Here is an 11,709-nt window from a genome sequence, read left to right on the forward strand (position 1 = left end):
AAAAAAATGTTGATTCAAGTGGGCTTAATAAATTTGGTTTTTTTTTTTTTTTTTTTTTTTAAGTATGCTTCACTTTTTGCTTCAGTTCTAAGGACACTGGGCTGCTCCTTGGCTACCTGGGGGCCGTTGAATAACGAGATTGGGGGACACAAAGTTTTCCAAATTTGCTTCAAATTACAAACGCATCTTCCAGATGACACAGATCACGTTCACTCCGCATGAGGGATGCGTCTTGAAAAGTCGTCAACTCTTTCACTTCTCCTCAGACGCCCAAAATAAAAAAATCTCCTATTTGCATGTGATGCTTTTTACAACAGGAAGTGTTGTCAAGGAAACGCTGCTCATGTAATCACAGCGCCACCTTCTGGCAACTAAATGCATTCTCCAATCCAGCCGAGTGGGGAATTAAATGACAAAATTAAAAAAATAATTTCTGGGGGATTATAAAGTAATTTCAAGTCATTTTTACTTGATATTTATCAAATTGGAAGCACTTCTATACTCTATTTGTGTCGTGTTTCTGCAGCGGGCTCAGCCGACCAGCGACAAACATCGAAGTCAGCTTTGTTAGCTTAACCACCACGTGGCGTTTTCGCTTGTTGTTTCACATGTTGAGCTCAGCTGGAGGCAAACGAGGCCGCGAGGTGAACTCCTGTCACATGACCACCCGTGACGCCCCCCCCGCCGCCATCAAACAAACGCTCCGCATCCTTGGAAATTGAAATGTTTGAATCGCTCAAGAGATGTAGAAGGAGGATGTCGCAAACTTGCAAATCACACCGTAACACGTCTCCGAGAAATGCGCCCCGAGTTGGACGATTTCAGGCCCGTCGAGTCACCGACGGGAGCGTTATGTATGGGGCCCCGCATGCGGACGTGATTAGGGGGATGAGAAATCAAAGGCAGATGTCTGTGTGAATTCCTCGCACATGGGATTTGATACACACACGCTGTATTCATGCGGTCCTCAATGACTGCGTATAAGGTTCACAAGTATAAGTTAGACGGGTAGGTTGGGGGGCGGGGGTCAAAGCTGCACGAACAGCTGGAAGACGTATAACAATAATCAGGCTCCCAACAGGCCTGCAGACTGTCAGTAGCTGCAGACGGCAATAAACGACTCAATTTGGAATTTATAGACCGAGTGTGTGTATATACATTGAAAACATTGTACCAAGAAGGCATTTTCCCCCAAAAGTGGCGCTTCATTGTCACTCCCAGTTGAAGTTGAACACACAAGGACTTAAAAAGACGAACAAATAGCATCGATAGCCATGGCGTTATCAGCCTTGAAGCGATGCATAGTTGAACACAAACGGTGGAGTAACACGTGTAGACAAACATGATGACATCTATTACAGGCATGTTTTTTTTTCCCCCAGAAAAGACAACAACAAACAATATACTGTATCGGCTAATCGTGTCACTTACTTTTTGAATCTATTCTTTGTGTGTGTATTATACTGCCCCTTGTGGCCCAGTCGCACACACTGCAAGAAGCCACTTTATCGGGCATTCATTTAAAAATCAAATTTTCATTTTTAAATCTTTCAAAAAAAATTTAATAAAAAAGAAATTAATTTATAGGACAAAAATGTTTCCATTTTTTAATGACCATACAGAATGGGAAAAAATTCGCACATGTATTTCAACAAATTAGAAAATCGTAGAAAATGTTCATCAGTTCAACACAAAACATGAAACGCTGATTTCTGAAACACATAGGAAGGCCAATTCTTATGCATTTTTGTAAAGCATTGTATGTAATAATATAATTTCTCCAAAAGTTGAATTTAGCGGTTTGCATTAGCTAAGCTACGCTTTCATTAGCTGGAAGCATCAAAATTATACAACAAAATGTTTTCACTTGTCTGTCACTTTCACAATTGAAATTAAATGACGTTTTCCACCATATTCTAATTTATCAAGATGCGCCTATACTACTTGTCCAAGATTCCAAATACGGTCATTTTTTTTTTTTTTTTAAAGAGGAAATTGAAAAGCGTGTCATACCTGTTTGCAGTCTTGATGTTGAGGTTTGCCTTCGCTCTTGGTCGCGGCCTTTTTGCAGATGGCGGGCAGAGTCAGGTTACATGGGCTGTCATCCCAGCGGCCCTCCTACGTATGGAAGACACACACACAAACACACACACACACACACACACACACACATAGCTGCTGAGTGTACACAAACACACACCCACGTGAGGACTGGAAGAAGCCGGGAGTGATGCTAGTGGCTGCGGTTCAGTCGGAGGGTCACTCACGGCTCCCCACATGGACACGCAGTCTTCCTGAGTGTTGCGAAAGTTGTTGGGCTCGAAGGGGTGCCAGTAGGTGAAGGTGACGGGCGTGTGGTCGCTCCAGTGGAAGTCCATCTGCATGGCGATGTCGTGGAGGCCGAGCCACAGCTGCTCCGTGTCTGAAGACGCACACACACACACACACACACACACACACACACACACACACACACACACACACACACACATCATCTTTTAGGGACACACATACACACATAGATACAGGGCCGGCGATGCGGTGCTTGGCAGGAATGTTCATGAAACGCAGAGAGTTTGGACGGACGGCTATGTTTCGCATTCAAGAGAAAGGAAACAAGGGATGTGTGGTTGCCGTGGCAACAAGAGAGCGGAATGACCAACGATCCCAAGTGACCTTTAAACAATAACAGTAATGGATAGACTTGAGCAAAATGATTTCGCGGACTGAGATCAATTAAAAATGTAAAAATCTTTCACCGCTGTTCTGAAGCGTCACTTTCCCTTGAACTCTGGTACGGTTTGAACAAAAGAAGAAGTTGGGCAATCTGGACTTTTCTGGGGAAATTTCTGTGGCGAAATATGTTTTTGAAGAGTCAAGCAAAAGTGACTGACCTTTCTTGATGTTGCGCAGGATGAACTCCATCTCAGGCAGCGTGTGAATGCTGACCAGGTTGGCGTCCATCTTCTGGCACGTCTTCAGCCCCGCGTCCCAGTCGCCTTTTTCCGGCACCAGCTTGTAGCAGCCCGCCTGGAAGGCCTGCCAGCCCACTTCACACTCGTACTTCTCATCGTCCGCCCACGAGTCTGCTGGGACAGCGGAGACGTGATGCCATTCGGGTTCCGGGGAGCTGGTTATCGTGAACCTTTCTCGTGGTCTGACCGGTAGTAAAAGGATCCAGAGTGGCGTTGGGCCTTTTCTTGCAGACGTAAGGAAGAGCGTCGGAACAAGCGCGGTTTTGCCAACGACCCGACGACTCGGTCCTGATCACGACGCAGTTATCCTCGTCTTCGTGATTGGGTTGCTCTGCAGAAAGAGAGGACCGCACTTAAAGGAGGGTGGCAAGGCAGTCGTGCAATCTTCAATTATTATCCACATTCACTTGATTTATCTTTACCATCCATAGGTTACTCTGTAGTAATTTAGCTTTTTTTGTGAGGCCACTGAAAAAGAAAAAAAACGTTTTTGAGGACTGTCTCCAAACTCAAATTTTTCTCATTTTCAGTTCAGGTCACTTTTGTTACGCCACTCAGAAGTACTGTGGTACCTGTATTAGCAGTATGTTGAAAAGGTCTATGTTGGTCGACAAGCTAACCTTGCTCCCAGTTGAGGTAATTAAGTGGCGATGAGTCGGCCCACTGCCAGCCGCCGTTGATGTCCAGGTCGTTGAGGCCGATCCACAAGGCGGCGCTGTAGCCGGTCAACAGGCCTTTAAAAAATATATATATATTTTAAACAGCAGCAAAAGCTTTAGGACCAAGGACGGCATATGTTGCAGTGAGCCTGTCAGAAAAATCAAAATAAAATAAAATTTCAATCGTGAAGAAATTTACAGTAAAATGAAATGACACGCACGAAGACTGTGAGCTGCTGGAATTTCACTGGCGGTCATAAAATGTGTCATAAATGGGTGGAGGACTGGAGACTCGGCATCATCTGAGCGGTCTCAGTGGGAGTTGGCGGGGGCAGGCGGGAGCAGGCGGGGGCAGGCGGTTTGTCCCCACTGGATATTTCCTTCATGTCATTTGGGCGTCAAACGTTGTCAACAAACCGTTGATGTAGGTCTGCTCGTGCAGCTTGGTGACGCTGAGCAGGTCGGCTCCTTGCTGTTGGCAACTGACGCGGGCCTCCCTCCACGACAGCGAGGCCTGGAAGTTGAACTGGTAGCAACTGTCCGTGAGTGGGTCCGTGTCCCAGAAGGTCTCACAGCCGCCACCTAACCGGGTCGATACATGCCAGTTAAGTGAAAGAAGGATACAAATGGAAGCAAAGACGGTAATAGGACAGGGGCGGGCAAAAGTCGATGCTCCGGGGGCCAGTTATGAATCTTAAAATTCACAGATGGACCAGGCCATTTTTAGATCAGTGTAAAAGCCAAAATCTATTATATAATATATATGACTTTTCATATAAAACGAATTTCATGATCATCAATCCGGAATTTGGCCTGTTTTGCTGCCACTTCTCCTCTCTCCTATTGGCTGGGCTCGGCAATGGTGATGATGAAAGGGGTTTTTCTCCGTGTTCAACTCACTGTTGACGGGACAGAAGCCCCAGCGCTCGTCTTGGGCGTAGTCGTAGGTGGTGGCGCACCACAGGTGGCCGTCCTCGCGCCCGATGCTGGTGCAGTTATGAAACCACTGGCCGTCGTAAAGGAAAGGCAGGTAGCATGGGCGCCCGTTCGAGTTGCCTTGGATCGTGTAGATGTCTGAGGAGCACACAGTCAAGGGGGAGGCCTGTTTCAAACTGCTAGCACGAGTGGGACGATTTAAAAAAAAAAAAAAGATAACAATAATTTAGAGGGTTACATTTTTATGAATGAAATAAGTCACATTTGAACAGCTCGCTACCCTGTTGCCATGACAGTAATGGATACAGTAAAACATTTCGACAGACTTTTACCGTGTACCCACATTTTTCTGCGCAGTGTGAGAAAAAGGGCAGGAGGGGGAGAGAGGAGGGGGGGAGACGCACTTGAAAGACCGAAAAGTAGGGCAGACACATTTAAGCGAGAGCGAGCGAGAGAGAGAGAGCAAAGGCTTCCCCTGGGCTCCGACACTGACTCGCATTCTCCCTCGTCTGACTAACATGTGACCTTGCTCAAGTCTGACACGTCAAAGTGTAGACGAAAACACGGACGAAAGCAGAACAGAAAGATTTGTGGTTTGGCCACGCAACATCTGACAGAGAATTGGAAAAAAAATGGTGATCATTGACGTAAATGTAGACGCTTGTAAATATCTTATTTTTTTGAGGGAAAAAAAATTACAAACTGTTTACTGTTGAGAAGCTGAAATTCCAAGACCTCAGACAATTTCATGGGCGAGTACCAATACCAGGCGTCATCCCGGTACCGGCCTTATTTTAAGGTATCGGGGCTACCGATACCAGGCACCGAGACTTAAGGCAATAAAAAAAAAAAAAAAAAAAAATCGGAGTTTGAGGCAGCAGTTGGCGTTATTGCGGCACATTGAAAATGCTAAGAATGAATGCTAACTTTTTTGTCACTTTGTTAAATGAAATGTAATATATCAAAAGTATCGGCGGTATCGGAACTTGGTATCAGTGAACACTCAGAGTGAATAAAGGCATCAGAATCGATCCGGAAAAAAAAAAAAAACCCATCCGAAATGAAAATAACCCTGGAAGAGATTATTTCATCGGCAAAAATGTGTTTCAAAATGTGAGCCAGCTAGAAGAAAACGGTTTCCTGTTGCGCCTTGGAGTTTGTAGCATACGTACCACGATACGTTTTGGCGCACAGGTCTTGTTTTTCGCCATGCACGCTCCATTTGGAACTGGATGTGGAGGGCGTGGAGGGCGCGGACGCGTTGGAGAATGAGGGCCAGGGCAGGTAGTTTCTGAGGTCCTCCAGCACTTGACCGCAGCTCCACGTCCAGCGCACCTTAGAGGGCTGGCGGTCGCACGTGTACACGCTCAGAGGGGTGCGTCCCGGCCCGGAGCTGGCGGAGGCGGTTTCGTTGCCGGCGGTCACGCCCAGGCACAGCGAGGAGCCCAGGTTGAAGAGGCGACCGCGGGTCACCCACTTCCAACGCTGGCCGGCCTCCCGGCAGGACGTGGACAGCACCAGGGAGCTCTCCCGCACCCCCAGGCACCCTCGGGTGCCCTCGTGGAAGAAGGCAAAGTCATTGGCGTCCAGCGGCGCTGTGGAGGGAAGCGACGAGTCAATAGGGTGGATGAGAACATTCCATGTGGGCTGCCAGAAGGATCAATTCATCCGATAATGGACACGGGACAATCAAGTGGAAACTAGCATCCACTGAAAGATAGAATAAATTAAACGCTGACACACAGTGGTAGGAAGTAACAAAGTACAAATAACACACACACACACACACACACACACACACACACACACACACACACACACACACACACACACACACACACACGTTCCCATATACTGTATAGTATACACATCCTAATGTCGCCCCCTACAGGCCGTCAGCCAGAATGCACCTATAGAACTGAATGACCTTTGTTTTGTGCTGGCTCTAAAAAAAAATAAAAAAAATTTAAACCCTCATGTACTTTTTTTAAAGGTTTTTTTCTCTCATTTTTTTTTTCTCTTTACAATTTTGGTTTTGGCATAGCCGAGGCCACCGTGACTACACGACTGCGTGTTTGTGTGGGCAGCACAGACAAGACAGAGGAAGAAGAAGAAAAAAAAAAAGCTTAAAATGCTAAAATATCATCCACATATTCCAAAATATGCAGTACGAAGGAGCTGGAGCTAAAAAAGATGACCAAAGTGTGACCCTCAGCATTCCGACCCAGCAGGCTCCTGCGAGAGGCCAGGAAGTGAGGAAGCAAGGAACCATCACCGCTTAGACGGTTACTTTCTTGCAACACATTCGCTTCTGAAGCCCCTCTGAAGCCCCCCCAATTAGCCTCCTCTTGAGATAATAAAGTTGCACCGTAAAGGCAGCCTGGAATCTCTGTGGGAAACGAGCAACACATATGTTGTCACTGGCCCACTTTCCTTTCATCTTTTCTAGTTCATTTGACTTTGGTCTCGCATGGTAAATGATTTCAGGAAGTGGTCTAAACGGGATACCCGCCATTAGGTTCCGACTTGGCTTCTTTCTGGTTTGGCCGTTTTTGGGGCAGATGTGTTCATCTGTGCGTTAAGTGGGCTGAAAATTCACATGCTTGGCAATTTCACATCATTCATGTGGCAAGTCTCGCAACAAACTGCGTATGTATTTCGGGGAAAAGAAATCTGATTTTATTTTCATATTGTCTACTATTTGGGGAGGGGGGGAATACAAATTTTCTCTGACAAGATTACCATTTTTTTCTTAAAAAATAATCACTCTCACATGACTTCTACTTTGCTGAAAAAAACAACGAGATTTTTTTTTTCCCCTCTGACTTGCGAGCAAAATTTCGAGATCAGAGCACTGAATGGTGGCAATGAACTCGACTCACTTCACAACAAGCGTTCTTCAAAAAAGGGGCCTCAAGCTCTTTATTGACACTACCAGATGTAGTTTACTCGTCAAATTAACATCAAACAAAGAGAATTATGCGTTGTGTATTTCAAACAACCCCCTCAACTTTGCCGGGACGTCCACTCGCTGTACAGGCAAAGACATAAACGTGAAACTCCATAGATGTCCTCATGAATCTAACCTTACCATACCCGCATCTGCATAATGGTGTTAGAATGCTTTAAGAAACAAATATTTGAACACAAACAGCGAATCAGCACATTTAGCGCAAATATTTTCCAAGGTTTGCTTGAAGCGTACCTGTGTTGCGTTCAATGAACCAGACATGAATGGGACCAGCAAGCGCTTGTCAAAAGGTGTCGCAGCTGACAAAGCAATTGGGAGTAAAAACCTCAAGAGACAGCAACGTGGCAAGATTACGAGAAAGAAAAGAATACATAATTGCAAAACATTTTAATGCTCCCGAATGCACTGCATGTACGCTTTTCAAATTCTTTCGTGGCAGAAGTTTGGGACGACTTCGCCGAGAGCTGGCCGACAAACTGGAGAGATTCGAGCTTGCGGGGGTGAGAGCAGGGAAAAAAAAAAAATCGAAGGGATGATGAAATACAGAGCAACAAAAAAGAGAACTACCCAAAGTCTTATTTAAAAAAGAAAAAAACTATTTTAAAAAGTCCAATTGCTGTTTGTGATGTTTTTTTATGAGAAATTGCAATAATAACAACACCACCAATAATGATAATAACAATAATGATAATAATAACGACATTTTTCAATCAATAATGAAGAGCCGACTTCTCTACAAAAAAACCGTTGTATAGATTCACAAGTTGATCATTTCAATCTGGCTCTTTCTCCGAAGTATAACACTGACCACATGCAAAGTATTCTTTTTGTCTTTTGTTCAGCTTTTATTGCGTTTTCAGTGCACAGCAAAGCCGTGTTGTCATATTTTACGGAATGGTGTGCAGCTGGAAAAAAAATAAGCTGAGTTAGTTATTGGAGAATTACAGAAAGCAGCTGTGATGAGTCACGCCGCACATCCCGTTCATCTCGCAACATCTAAACTGTTGACATCAAAAAATTCAAAACTTCTCCAAAGGCTTCCGGGAAAGTAAAGGAATGGTGACGGGGGCGAATGTTTGGCTCAAAAGTTGTCTGGATTCGGTCCTCCCTACTTCCAGGGTGGGGATGACGGCGCCCCCCACGGCTTCCAACGTCAGCCTCACATCGTCTCCCCCCCCCCCCCCAAGTCTAACGTGGTTGTGCAGCGGCCCGAAAACGTTCCCGGAGGAGCCCGAAAAGGACACGAGCCCTATTGTGAAGCTAAGCATGCGATTGAGTGCGGCGCCTGGCCGCTGTGGTTTTAGCTCTCAGTGACAATTAGCATTCTGAGCCAAAGCCACAAAAACACGTCGCTTCTCTTTATGACGCCGCACATTTTGTTTCCCCATTGTCAAAAGTTTAGTCCCTCTCTTTGGAATGACCTCCTGCTGAACGTTCGGCAAGCCCCCTGGCTAGCCATCTTTAAAACTCATCTCATTTTTATTCTTTGGCTTATGACTCAGCATGAGATTTGATTTTTAGTTTGATTGTACCGTGGTACCTGTACTTACGAAATTAATTGGTCCTGGAAGAAATTTCTTAACTAGAAAATGTTGTAAGTAGAGACTTTGTTATTAATTTTGTGTTTGTTGTTGCCTGAATTAATTTTGCTCCATGTACAGGATTTTGTATAGAGCGGTGGTTGTTTTTAAGTGCTCTATAAATCCAGTTGAATCGAGTCGAGATCACATTGACACATAAGGACAATTTGGGAATTTGGGGTGTATAACGTGTTAATGAAATCATTGATTTCGTGCACCAATAAAGCCGTCAATCACACATGAGCGGCCTGTTAACGTAACCGGAAGTGCAGGTCACGGCTGCCTGCCGGGGTGTGTGGGAGGGGGAGTGAGGGTTAGGGAAATGAAAAGTCCCTCCACCCTGTCACACACAAATCAAGCTAGAAAAACCAATAGAGCACACAATCATAGAAACGACACATTTTTTTTCTCAGGTCAGTAGAAGATGGCAATTTGCTAGACAAAATTAGTAAATATTCTTCCAACAGGAAGCTTCAAGCTGTTTATGACAACTCCCAGTTGATGCTGACTGTCAAATTAAACATTAAACTAACAAAGAGTCGCTGTGAATTTATTCTTCTTTGTTTGTGTCTGCAGCACTGTACTGTACTCTACTGCCACCCGGTGGCCAAGTTGTCACACCAGAAGAAGCCATATTGAAATGTATTCGTTTTGATTTATTTAAAGCGAACCATTAGTGAGCAGAATGAATACTAAATACATAGAATCATTAAATAAAATACATTTTAAATAACCAAGTTTGTGGGCAAGGGGGTAAATTAATACCATCAATGTTACAGATTTAATGTACAATCCCGGAGTAGTTTAATAAGATAACGGAATTTGTGTAATGTAGGCCATTTTATTTTGAGTGGAATCCAGATGAAACTATAAGACATTTCAGTATACAGTTTTATAATGGGCGTTAATTACGCACGGATTATCTCTATTCGCGGTCCCTATTGCCTGTAACACAATCATTAAATGGAATATAGCAATGAAAACAAAAGAGGGCTCCGTCAATAGTCATGCTTTATCCGCAAAATTGTCAGCATTTCACAAATTTTGCCAGGGTATGAAAACTTCAGCACTGTATGAAATGCACGTCGGATTAAAGAATGGCCGTACTTTGCCCACCATGGAGCTAAACTCTCCAACAACACACGCACACGCGCACCTCCTCCTCCTTTCTTTTCTCTCTCCCCCCCCCCCCCCTCCTCTCCTTCTTTCGTGCACATCTGGTTCCACTCACTCTCGGGCTTTTTGGTTCGTGGCAAATCAAAAGCAGCAAATCCACAATGAAATACACCTCAAAAAAACACATTTTCACACAATAAGATACCTTCAACGTGCACTTATTCACGATCGAATGACACGTGGAGCAAAAATAAGAAGTAAAACGCTCACCCGTGGCGCTCCACGTCACGTCCACGCCGAGCAAAAGCAGCAGCAGCAGTGAAGACAAAGTGCATCGCTGGAGTAATCGGTGCCGACCGGTCCATTTTGTTGCCGTCGTTGTTGAATCTCGGTGCCGCTCGTCGTCGCCGTGCATGCTCTCAGCTGTAGCCCTCACGCACGCGCACGCACGCTCACGCACGCACGCACAAAGAAATGGTGTGAGAATGCGAACGGGCAAACGCACACAAAAGAGTGGAAAAGTGACACAAATGTTACACTCAAATAAGTTTGAACCGTCTGCTGCCCTTTCTCGAGCAGATGAATGGAGCTGCGTCAACACTGCGTGTGTGTGTGTGCGTGTTTGTCTGTGTGCGCTTTTCCCAAAATAAAGCCTGGGGACCCCCAGTGGCCACTCAGAGAAGCCGCAGCTCGCCGGACAATTCATTAGGTACACTGACCTGCACGCACTATTTGCTGACACCCAATTATTGAACTACTGTACTTTGTGAAAATATGAATACTCATTTTTGGAATAAGATTGTTATATTCAGCAGGATTGTCACATCGTACATCAGCATGAGAGGTGTTTCGAATAATTTGACGTACTTGCCTCGTCCAAGATGGAGACTGGTCTCATCGTTGACGTGAACGTATTACTCTGTAGATGTGATTATACTGCTTCCGGGGGGCAGTATAATACAGTCATAAAGGTGAAGATTTTCACTACATTACATGATAAAGCAAACGACAAGTTATTTTTCATGGAGGATAAAGAATAAATTCCTGTATTTAAATATCAGCCTATACTGTATGTGCTGCTGCATAGATATTATTCATAGCACGTTTCCCATTGTTGCCATCAAGCTAGCCGACTTAATACAGTTGTTTTGAATATAGCGGTTCTGACAAAGTGCTGCTTGTTTAGTTGTTTTGACTGTTACATACACTGCTTGTATCAATTTTTTGGACTTAAGAAAAAAAACTGTCTCATGTATCAAAAAAAAATCACTGTGCTCTATCCGCATTTGTACTATTACGCATTTTTCTTGAATAAATATAACTTTATTTTCTACTGTTTTCACCCAAAATACAAAATTCCTGTACAACTTTCTTAAAAAAGGGACTTCATTCTTAAACTCACCATCTGACTATTTTGAGCCCTCCCCACACCCCAAAAAATATATAACTACTCTTGTTCGACTATGACTACT

General features: G+C 44.5%; 1 protein-coding gene across 1 annotated transcript in view; it reads right to left on the reverse strand.

The window, feature by feature from the left end:
* The window catches only part of mrc2 (mannose receptor, C-type 2), a 40,001-nt gene extending 28,757 nt beyond the window's left edge, over positions 1–11,244 (reverse strand). Inside the window, exons 1-8 of the mRNA XM_019897432.1 lie at positions 10,508–11,244; positions 5,743–6,165; positions 4,535–4,708; positions 4,052–4,216; positions 3,596–3,709; positions 3,163–3,306; positions 2,895–3,086; positions 2,268–2,422 (exon numbers count right to left, since the gene is read on the reverse strand). Coding sequence (XP_019752991.1) covers positions 2,268–2,422; positions 2,895–3,086; positions 3,163–3,306; positions 3,596–3,709; positions 4,052–4,216; positions 4,535–4,708; positions 5,743–6,165; positions 10,508–10,943 — 1,803 coding nt within the window. The 5' untranslated portion in view covers positions 10,944–11,244. The remainder of the gene's footprint in view (positions 1–2,267; positions 2,423–2,894; positions 3,087–3,162; positions 3,307–3,595; positions 3,710–4,051; positions 4,217–4,534; positions 4,709–5,742; positions 6,166–10,507) is intronic.
* Between the last annotated feature and the right edge of the window lie 465 nt (positions 11,245–11,709).

The sequence above is a fragment of the Hippocampus comes genome, unplaced genomic scaffold (genome assembly GCF_001891065.2).
Source record: "Hippocampus comes isolate QL1 unplaced genomic scaffold, H_comes_QL1_v1.1 scaffold10, whole genome shotgun sequence".
NCBI classification, from domain to species: Eukaryota; Metazoa; Chordata; class Actinopteri; order Syngnathiformes; family Syngnathidae; genus Hippocampus; species Hippocampus comes.